Raw genomic sequence first — 10,836 nt, forward strand, 5'->3', positions numbered from 1 at the left:
AGTAATTTAATTAAGAGATTTTAAGAAATGTCTAATAAATCATCAAGAAAAAGGAGGGTGGTGAGAAGATCAAGCAGAGAGCCTTTGAAAACATATCCACATGATTATTCTTTAGGAATATCTGTATCCTTGATGAATACTCAAAAATAGTTATTTCTGAGACCATAGATCCCAGATATTATCATTCTTGAATTTGACCAAAACAAGTCTTTAAATCTTTTCACTCCAGCCTAACATCTCTTTGTTTCTTCTCTCAAATAATTGCAAAAATTGTTGCCCCAAATTTCTGGAAAAATGACTCCTGCTAATTCTTGGGATTGGGGACTGGTGTCAAAATAAGCATGTAATATGTTCCAGCATGAACATGGAACCCCTGGTTCTGTAGTGATCGTATGGAGGGTTCATTTTCAGCCAGAACCCCAGCATATAGAGGAAAGCCAAGAGCATGCATCTTTCTTCCCAAATTCTGTAGGATGTGTCCAATCCATCCCTGTCCCCGATACTGAGGGAAGGTGTAGCCATGTGTTAAGCAACCATAGGGATCACTGAGGGACCAAGCCGCCAACTGGTCTTCCTTATCTAGGAGGCAAGCGGTAGGGAAGTTGCAGATCAAGCTTTCCACATAGCTCAGGCTCAGATCATTGCCCCCAAAGTCCCAAGCATCATTGAGTGTGGATGCATGGGATGGGTTGAGGGTGCCAAAGTGGAGGAGGTCATTTTTGAACCTGAAATACAAAGGCAAGGGAGTAAAAATGGGTGAGCAAGTAGGAATAAACTTTCAGGAGAAAGCCCTGAGCTTGAACAAGCTGAAAGTCTTCTACTTTCTCTTAACGAATGGAAAAATGAGTGGAGAAATAAACTGTTATGTTTATTGCACAACTTGGGGACAGGAGTATTTTGTACAATGGACAGAATGTCAACTTTTATTCTATTGGTTTGGTGCAGATCCATTTTTCAAGAGGTTCCTTTTTTTCAAGTGGGAAAAAGCCAGGCTTTGACTGTAATAATTACCTGTAAAGATATTTATAAGGAAAGAGGTGGACTCACCAATGCAAATCAGGTTTGAGGGTGCATTAATCTTGTCAAATCAATGCAGTTTGACACCACTTTAACAGCCATGGCTCAATGGTGTGGAATCATGAGAGTCAAAGTTGTACAAAGTCTTTAGGTTTCTCTGCAAAAGAGTGCTTGTGGTTCACCAAACTACATATCTCATGATTCCTCAGCATTGGGTCATGTACATTAAAGTGATGTCAAACTACATTAATGTGACAGTGCAAATGCACCCCTATACAGATCACCTCCATATGGGTGTTACCTAGAACTATTATTATTACCCTTCTGTTGCCAAATAACAGTAATCCGTAATTTATATCCCACCTGTTGGGGTGGGATATAAATAAAGATATTATTATAATTATTTTAAAAGATGATTTCCATACACAAGACTCCTACTCACAATTTAAACTAATGTACAGAAAGGAGGAAAAGACAGCAGAAACAATGGAAAACCACAGGAAAGGTAGAAACCGAAGTCAACAATCTCTGCATCATCTGTAACCCAACATGAATGAGGCAGTGCAATTGCACAGTAAAAGCTTTTCCTGGAAGCATCCTAACTATCCACATTGTTAAAATATTGTACTGATCATCCAGCTGTGTTGTATGCAAACAAATGGGTCTAATATCTGACACAAGTGAGACCTTCTTAGCACGTATTATTTGTTCTTCTTTTGGATGCCGTTATGATTTCAATCAATAATATTTGATAATATTTTGCTGAGTTTTTAAAAAAAGAAGCAGAGAGGCAATGCTAAACACCACAGTCCAAACATCTTGGAACAAGCTATGATGATCAGTAGAAGTATTCCAAAGTATTCAGGAAGAGCAATCCTGTTTCCTACACAGTGATAGCACTGGGTGGAGAAATGTCTACTATACTAACCTCTTTTGTCCAGACATTCTCTCGCTGTGTGTACTTCACCTCCTGCCAGAGTTTCAAAGCATTACATTTAGCACTACAGCTGCTTCAGTTTCCCAGGAACCATGGCCAAGCTGGCCAGAGAATTCTGAATGTCTGAATTTTGATTCCAACTCAGCATATATTTGTGTTGGCATGTTTGCCCTTTATCCAAATGACTATTTAGCAAATTGATGTTCCTCCTGTGGCCAAGCCCATTTTCTCCATTTGCAGAAAAGTGATGGTATCCTGACATTGGAACTGAACCAGCAGTTAGCAGTATGATCATAAAAGTTATAAATATGGCAAGCGTTACCAGCCTGGGTGCATTCACCTGCAAGAGGAGGCATAGCAGGATGATATTCATTTGCAGGTGCTTTACAATGTGATGACCAGTTCCATTAAGCCTGGTAAAGGAGGTATGATATGAATCCCCACAGTTTGTTATTAGGAAAATCCTTATTAATTTTACCACATGTGCAGTGGACCAAAGCCTAGAAAAGTGACATTATTCTTACTAGCATATCTGCAATATTTCAGGCCCATAGGGTCAGACCTTGCAATAGGTACATGGATTCAGGAGAAGCAGGATTCTTTTGCTCACATTTCGGATAAAAGTCTGTTTGAGGCTGAAATTCACAAAGAGTGTTTCTGCTGTGTGTTTGGACTATCTACAACTGTAATGTTACTACAAATATCATATAAGTTAGTTACAGAATTATCAGATGTCTCTTATTCAACTAAAGAGCTCTGCACAGTCCCTCCGAGCAGCCAGGTGATGGCAGGCTGGAGGGATCAAACACACTCACCGGCTGTCAGAGAGAGTAGATGGGTTTGGGTGCATCAGTGGCAAGTAACTGTATGTCTTCAGATGGACACCTCTGGTCTTTGCTATATCTTTGGTGATTTCATATATCCCATCTTGGATACCTGTGTGAACAAGAGGCAACCTTTTAACTACTGCATTTGTATAGCCATTGTAAGCATAATTCTAAAATAAAACTAGTGATCTAACCGAGAGTGGCATTTTTTTAATATAATGGACCCTTGGTATCTCCTGGGATTGGTTTCTAGGACCTTCTCTGGATATCAAAAATCTATGAACACTAATGTCATGTTATATACAAATACAATGTTTAAATAAAGTGGTGTCTCCTACATAAAATGATAAGATTAATATTTGAAGTTGTGGATGATTGAATCTGTGAATGTAGATGGCCAACTTTAATCTCTCAAAGTGCAGAAAATTCTTGCTTTTCAAGGTACAGATATAAAGAATATACAGTTCAATAGACAATGCACATCTGGGGGAAAGCATTCGGTATATCACTGGGGTGCATGCTAAGGCTGACCACACTCCACCCAAAACATTATGCGGGTCTGTGTAGAATTCTTCAAAAGAAAAAATAATTTTGAGATATTAATATTTCAATGGCACTGATGCCAACTGCTACTAACCTGTTACCTTCTTTCCTGGTCTGCAAGATTTTTCTAGGAACTCACTGACTGGCTCTGACAGTACATAAATGGATTTGAATGGATCAGTGACAGGTATCAACATGGCTCTAGATACATATTATTTGTAATATGTTCCAGGACTTTAGAATTCCTGTCTTGGGTTATTGTATGAACAACTGCTGACAAAGTTGATCTGGTGTACCCTGTTCTAAAATTGTGAGGGTCAAGTAGGCAAGTGAACATCTTATGGGGTGGGAAATGTGCTGTCAGTCTCCAGTTTGTATCGGCATCTCTATCACAAGGATGATCCAGCCCATGAGTTTATTGTTCACTTGCAGGGACCCACCTTGCAGCTGAAAAGCTCTTCCCCAGTCAATGATGTCCTCATTTTCCAAGAGAGCTCGACAGGTGTCCATGTCTGAATAAAAAGTAGCATGCAAATTGGAATAAAAATCCAATTTGTCTTTCACCACCTGCAGAGGATAGTATAAAGCTACATCAGGAAATTATAGCTACTGCCAAGATGCAAGAAGTGGGGCTGGGATCCTTAAGAGAAAGATGAATCAGATTAGTGTTGAAGAGCAATGAAAATATACAGTCAATGAAGCCAACCAGAAAAACCGAATTCCTTTGGTAAGTGCCAGTGTCAGGGAAGGAGATGACCATTGTAATCATTTTGTAGATTTGATAAAGCATCTCAAAGCTAGTGATGAGTGAATTGATTATGCATAAAGTAGTGGGCATCCCGAGAGGAAAATTTCCACATATATTGAAACCAACATGGTTATAGAGGAAAAGAGAGGATACATATAGGGAAACTCTCATTGAAGTGGAAGGACACATGATACAGAGATTCAGACACACAAGTTGAGACTTGCTGGGTGTTACTGGTTAATCCCATGATGAAGGTCCACCTCAAGAAGCTTATTTTGAGATCCACTGAAGGCTGTAATTAGCCTGAAGAAGTTGCTTTTAACAATTCAAAGAAGGACATTGTTTTAATATTTTAGATTGGTTTGCATTATTGTTTCAGCTAGTCTTCCATTCAGCTTGGAGCTGGCTATATGGGAAGAATCATCCTATCCAATACTTAGATTTTATGACTTACCCCTTTACGTGGGCGTGTAAGCACAGTTTTAAACTCAGGCCAAGAGTCCACCACCACTTCATGCTGAGCAGGGTTTCCACGGTTGATGTGCATCACAGCCCCATAAACCTATTAAAGAAATATGGGGTTAGGCTGACGCAGAGCAAAAGCTGAGCACAACTCTTCCAGGATAATATTAAATGTAGTGAATTTTATTCCTAAAATTAACCCTAAATCTATTCCTTATTCATAATAAAGCATATCTCAGAAGCTGATTATTAAAATTAGTAGTCACTTCCACATTATCATACCATAAGTATCTGTGAAATCCAAACTTCAAGTCATGCCCTTCTAGATCCTTGTTAGCTGTCTAGGAAAAGCTGGTCATGAAACCTGGACAGGAGGATGACTGCATCTTACCGGAAGTGCCTGAGGTAGGCTCCTTTGCAGAAGACCCTCCAGAAACTGCAACTTTGAGGCACAGGTCAGGATCAGCATAGCTGGCTACTAGATGGAGGTGTGGTTGGGAAGCACCTGGAGAAAAAGGAGAGAGATGAACAGACAGACATCAGTCTTCCAAACAGGTATTGTAAACACACACATATTCTTAAATGAAATAAGTCTGGAATGACTTGCCATGTGAAGTGAAACTGCATGTTTTGTATGCTCTTCGGCAACCAATAAGTCAATAGCTTTTTTAGTCCTTGTTTATAAAATCTTTCCACTAGATATGAGCGATCCCTGTGCATTTGCAAAATCCAATTGATCAGTGTAGCTGTAAATGATCCATTTATTTATGGAATACTAGGGAAGTGGGCTTTCTCCGGACTGAGAAAGGCGGCATAGAAATGCAGTAAATAATAGATACATGTAGGGGGGAAGAACACCTACACAAAATTCTAGTGTGTTTAAAAGCAAATATTCCATCTGCTCAAATTTTCTCATACTTAAGAGGAAAAGCCAGATAAATGCAAAGCATGGTTTATTCCTTGCATATAGTCTTATAGGACTTTATCACACAGGTAACAAACCAGCAAAGAAGCAGGACTGTCACCTTTAGTGGGAGTTCCTATTGCACTATGACATGTGCCACCATTGCCAGTCTGCCACTTCACAACAAACTCTTTCCCAGCTACTGACCGGAAAGCTAGTCATAGCCCCAGATTGCAATGCGATTCTTTCACTTCTGTAGCAACACAGAAAATAGTCAGGGATCAGGATTGTCCTCCTCTCCCATTCTTCCCCCCAAAGCAAATAATATTTTAAAAGGTTTTTTTTATAAAAAAATAAACTTTGCTGGAGTTTTAAGTTTCTTCCAACAGAGTTGTGAAAATATGGGAGGGCAGAGTTATGCTGCTAAATCAGAAGTGCCGCTTGCAGGGCCTCAGATCACTGATGCATCGCAGTTGCACAACTCTCAAAGAGGTGTGATAACAAGGGCAATCATACTAGTAAATTGCTGTTATCCCCAATAATGTGAATGGCACGGGACAGTAGCATCATGTGAAAAGATCTTTAATTTGTTATCCATAATTTCTATTCTACGACACTGTAACAATTCATCTTGGAATCTGAATTAGCCTATTAACTAGCAGGACAGTCTACATACTTTCTGAATCCCAGTTTAGTGGAAGAACCATTCCTTCTACCTCATCAAAGCTCTACTGCAAAAAGTAATACATTTCCAATATGGAGCTTCTCCTCTTTTCACCAAGATGACTCTGATAAAGATCATGACGTGTGTAATAAACATTTAATGTGCATTTCCATTTTCCTAATGGTGCATTATCATTTTTGAAACTGTACACTTTTTTCTAATTGCATATTTCATGTCAAATTGAACATTAAAAATAAATACCCCCAAACCAGCATTCCAGGTTTCAAGGAAATATTACTCATGTTTCATCCTCAGTGACAGTTACTACTTACCTAGAAAAGAAGAAGAAAAGAAAATCTTAGCACAGAGCTGCAGGAGTACCTAACGTCAGCCTTGGTGGGAATCTTTAATGTGACTTTTTGCCAATCAGAAAAGCAATTTTTTTATTCCCGAGAGAAGTTCAATTAACAGAATTGTACTTTGCCATCCAAGTGGGAAAGGAAGATTGGCTGAAAGACAGTTTTGTTTTGAAATGACCTGCTTATGTAAGTTCAGAGTACATCTCAGGAAAGTGTATAATATTAACTGCACCAGGCTAATCCTTTGCATCAGTATTATTTTATTGGAGGGGTTGCATGGTGGCATGTGACAGTAACGTGTGAAAACAACACCCGGCACTACAACCCACCAGTGTATTTTCCTAATGTACTTACTCTATTGCTTAGACAATACTGGAAATTTGATGGCACAAATGCAAAAGAGTGCGGTAACTTTACACAAGGAGGCAGCTGAAAGTCCATTGACATTTTTTAAAACCAAAGGATATGGATGAACTAAGAATGATTACCTCTTACACTATTCATCCTTAATGTATTGTAGCCAGGATTTTAATTCGGGGGGAGCTGAGTTTGATTTGGGGGGGGGGGGTGAATCTGAGTGAAAGAGGGTCTACCCTAGCAAACCTTTTGTATCGTTGCCCCAATACCTCCATGCATATGGGATATTTTGAGCATGGTGATCAGATCATGATATGAATAAACATAACAGTTTAAATAATGTACCAGTAAGGCCTTCTCGCGGACCACCATGAGAATTTCGGGGGGGGGGGGGCTGAAGCCCCTCAAGCCCCTCCCCTGGCTACATGCTTGGTCGAAGGCTTTCGTGGCTGGAATCACTAGGTTCCTGTGGGTTTCTTCGGGCTATAGGGCCATGTTCTAGAGGCATTTCTCCTGACGTTTCGCCTGCATCTACGGCAAGCATCCTCAGAGGTAGTGAGGTCTGTTGGAATTAGGACATTGGGTTTATATATCTGTGGAATGGCTGGGGTGGGGCCAAGAGCTCTTCTCTGCTGGAGCTAGGTGTAAATATTTCAACTGACCACCTTCATTAGCTCAGCCAGGCCTTCAAATGCTAATGAAGGTGGTCAGTTGAAACATTCACACCTAGCTCCAGCAGAGAAGAGCTCTTGGCCCCACCCCATCCATTCCACAGATATATAAACCCAATGTCCTAATTCCAACAGACCTCACTACCTCTGAGGATGCTTGCCATAGATGCAGGCGAAACGTCAGGAGAAATGCCTCTAGAACATGGCCCTATAGCCCGAAAAAACCCACAAGAACCTATTCAACCTTAATTTCTGTTGAGAACTAAAATTATTTGCTGCTTTTAGCATTTCCAGGTGAACATCACAATAACTCTGGACTTCAGTATTATTAAGTATTAGTTCTTTTAAATATGTCTATATATTATGTAATATTGCCCCCCCCCCTCATAATTCTTAGACTTCGGACCTCATCACACTGAGGTCAATAAGCTAGACAGCAGCGGGGAAATTCACCATGCAGTGTGGCAAATCTGGCAGGCAGGAGGGGGAAAGCCTTGTCCCATGCCCCACATCGCCTGTTGTGCCTTTTATCCTGGGGGGGGGGTGAGCATCCCCCCATTATTCTGAATTAGAACACTGGAAGCCTCCCATGTTCTCTGGGAAGCATGCTAGCATGCTACTAGTATGCTTCCTCTAAGGAGCCCAGCAGGAAGAAGCCTTATGTTGTGTGATGGCATCCAGCGGGCTCGGTTGAGGAAGCTTCCCTGACGCATTCTGGAACATTTCCCAAGGACCGTGTGATGAAGTGGTTAGAAGACAGTTTCTTCAAGTAGAAGGTGCTGGGGCAGGTAGATTGAGCAGCATCAGAAGCAGACACCTCCCAGCTTTCTATGTCAGAGGAGGACAATTCATGCTCCAGGCACATTGTCCTGAACTCCAAATCTAGGATGTCACCCAGAAGTGTAGTGGGAAAAGGTATATCAGCATTAACTGTGGAAATAGATTCACTTGTCAATCAGGTTAGCTTCTGTAGATTGAAAGAAGGTGGGGGAGCATCTTCACCTCTACCAGCAAAGGAATAAGCCTGACTGTGAAAAAAGAATGGAAATCAGTTGCTACTCTCAACCATTGCTGGGCTATTGAAGCAATGGGAATGTATTCCACGGATTCAATGCAATTATCCAACAAAATATTCAGTTCCTGTTTACTTTAGCTCAGTCATCTCAAGTATGATAGTCTCTATCTACCTCGCCATATGACCGCCAAAAAAGGTGGATGTCACCTTCACTTTGCCACAGGGCGTGGGAAAGCCACTAGGCCTGGGTAACAACGGAAAAATTTGTTTCTAAAATCGATTTGTAATTGGGGGGTTTTTTTGTTTCGATATTTAAAATAATTACAAAATTTTCCCTTAAAAAAGTTCGGTATTTACGAAATTTCGTTAATATTAACGAATCAATTCGTTAAAATGGCGGACGCGGTTGCGCGACGTGAAAATAATAGTTTTAAATAATAGTTTTAACCTCGGAGAAGGAAAGAGGGGGGAAAGAGAGAGAGAGGAGGGGTGAAACAAACTACTTTCTGCCTTCGTGAATGTAAGGGACAGTCAAAGCACTACTGAAAGATGGCCATCCATTCTTAATAATAATAATAATAATAATAATAATAATAATAATAAATATAATTAATATAATAGTTTTAACCTGGAGAAGGAAAGGGGGGGAAGGAGAGAGAGAGGAGGGTGGGTGAGTGAGATCTCTATTCTGGTTTGACAATGCTTCTTCTCAATAATAATAATAATAATAATAATAATAATAACAAACCACTTTCTGCCTTCGTGAATGTAAGGGACAGTCAAAGCAGTACTGAAAGATGGCCATCCATTCTTAATAATAATAATAATAATAATAATAATAATAATAATAATAAATATATTAAATATAATCGTTTTAACCTGGAGAAGGAAAGAGGTTAGGCAGGCAACAGGCAGTTCTCTGAGTGCTGCGCTGCTGTGTCTCTTTGCCCAATGCACGCAGGCCAGAGTGAGGAACGAGGTGAGGTGACGACAGGAGGAGAGGAGAATTTGATTCACTTAAGCAGAGGCCAGGGACCCGGAAGTGGGGTAAATGCCGACCGCTTGCAACCAGGGAGAGGGGAGGGAAACAACTATAAAACTTGCACCAGACACATACGGAAATAATAACGAAACAATAACAAAACAATTACGAAATAGCTTTAAAAATTCGTTTCATTTTTTAGTTGCTCCTGGATGGTTTGTTATCGCTTCGTTTACCCAAAAAATAACGAATTATTAACGAATTACGAAATTAACGAACGAAACCGCCCAGCCCTAAAAGCCACCACCCCATGCTCCGCATTGCCCAGATCCTCTGGCTTTTGATCCCATGGTGGAAAGTGTGGTGTTCATGTGAAGCTTCCCTCCATTAAATTCAGTGGTTGTCACGGTGGCAGCAGGGCACCAGTTCTGGCCCACTTCACCCACAGAGCCAGCACAATGTTGTATGATGGGAGCTGGCCGGCTGAATGGTTGACCAGGGTTAGATAGGCGTATATCACCAATTTTACCCCCGTGTGATGAGGTTGTTAATGTCCAATTGTTGTTTATAATGTCTATTTTCCCTGATTTATGTATACTTCTTACATTCCAAATTCCTATAATATGTTTTACGCGACTTCATTTTTTTTCCTTTTACCTCTGAAAATGGCAACCCTTCTGTTCACATATTCTCATGCTCTTTCTGGTTTCATTTTAGATTGTTTCATCAATGGGGTTTCAAAGCAAAAGGCTTCAAGAGTGGCTTACCATTGTTTTCTTTAACAGCTTCAAATATTTCTTTCACCTTTGACAATGGCAACAGCTGGGCATCATTTGAGTTTGAGTCCAATTTCCTCAGTAACCACAGTGCTAATTATATCTTTGCTCTTCCCCAATAGCTGGAGCTTTCTATCCTGAAAATCACAATTTCTGATTATGTCTTTGGTTTCATTTTAGGTTGTTCCGTCACTATGGTTTCAAGATAGAAGGCTTACAATTGCCTACTGTGTATCACTGCCATTTTCCATTTCTGACAGATCCTTCTCCAGTGTACCTTCTCATTGCTGCAGCTTCCCAATAGCTATTTGGTTCATTTATGACCTCATCACATTAGTCATTTTCATCATGATAGAATACTTTGGCCCCAGTGGAGCCATAGAGCCTAATGCTGGCCATCAGATGACACAGGCTCACTTCTGGCCAGGCTTCATTGCGGGAGGAAGCCACACAACAACACTTCCCCACATGTGATTGGGAAGTGTTGTTGCTGCTGGCGAGTTGGGGGTGCAGAGCACTGGGATTAGCCCACTACCTTTCCAATTCACCACAAAGGCGGGTGGATTGCTGTACA

General features: G+C 40.6%; 1 protein-coding gene across 1 annotated transcript; it reads right to left on the bottom strand.

Annotated features, from left to right (window-relative positions):
* Nucleotides 1-304: 304 nt before the first annotated feature.
* On the bottom strand, nt 305-5,003 carry LOC132761914 (glycine N-acyltransferase-like protein 3). Its single transcript, XM_060754959.2, has 5 exons — nt 4,926-5,003; nt 4,527-4,634; nt 3,765-3,891; nt 2,770-2,890; nt 305-725 (listed from the first exon to the last, which is right to left on the bottom strand). The coding sequence occupies exons 1-5, from the start codon at nt 5,001-5,003 to the stop codon at nt 305-307; spliced, it is 855 nt and encodes a 284-aa protein (XP_060610942.2).
* Between the last annotated feature and the right edge of the window lie 5,833 nt (nt 5,004-10,836).

Source organism: Anolis sagrei, chromosome 1, assembly GCF_037176765.1.
Source record: "Anolis sagrei isolate rAnoSag1 chromosome 1, rAnoSag1.mat, whole genome shotgun sequence".
In the NCBI taxonomy this organism is placed as follows: Eukaryota; Metazoa; Chordata; class Lepidosauria; order Squamata; family Dactyloidae; genus Anolis; species Anolis sagrei.

Excerpts from the sequence above, each read along its gene's own strand:
- LOC132761914 (XM_060754959.2), bottom strand. The coding sequence starts at position 5,003 with ATGCTGATCCTGACCTGTGCCTCAAAGTTGCAGTTTCTGGAGGGTCTT. Across the intron at positions 3,892-4,526 it reads TTACACGCCCACGTAAAGGG|GTGGTGAAAGACAAATTGGA; the intron begins GTAAGTCATAAA and ends TATCCTCTGCAG. Across the intron at positions 2,891-3,764 it reads AAGAGCTTTTCAGCTGCAAG|GTATCCAAGATGGGATATAT; the intron begins GTGGGTCCCTGC and ends TTGTTCACACAG.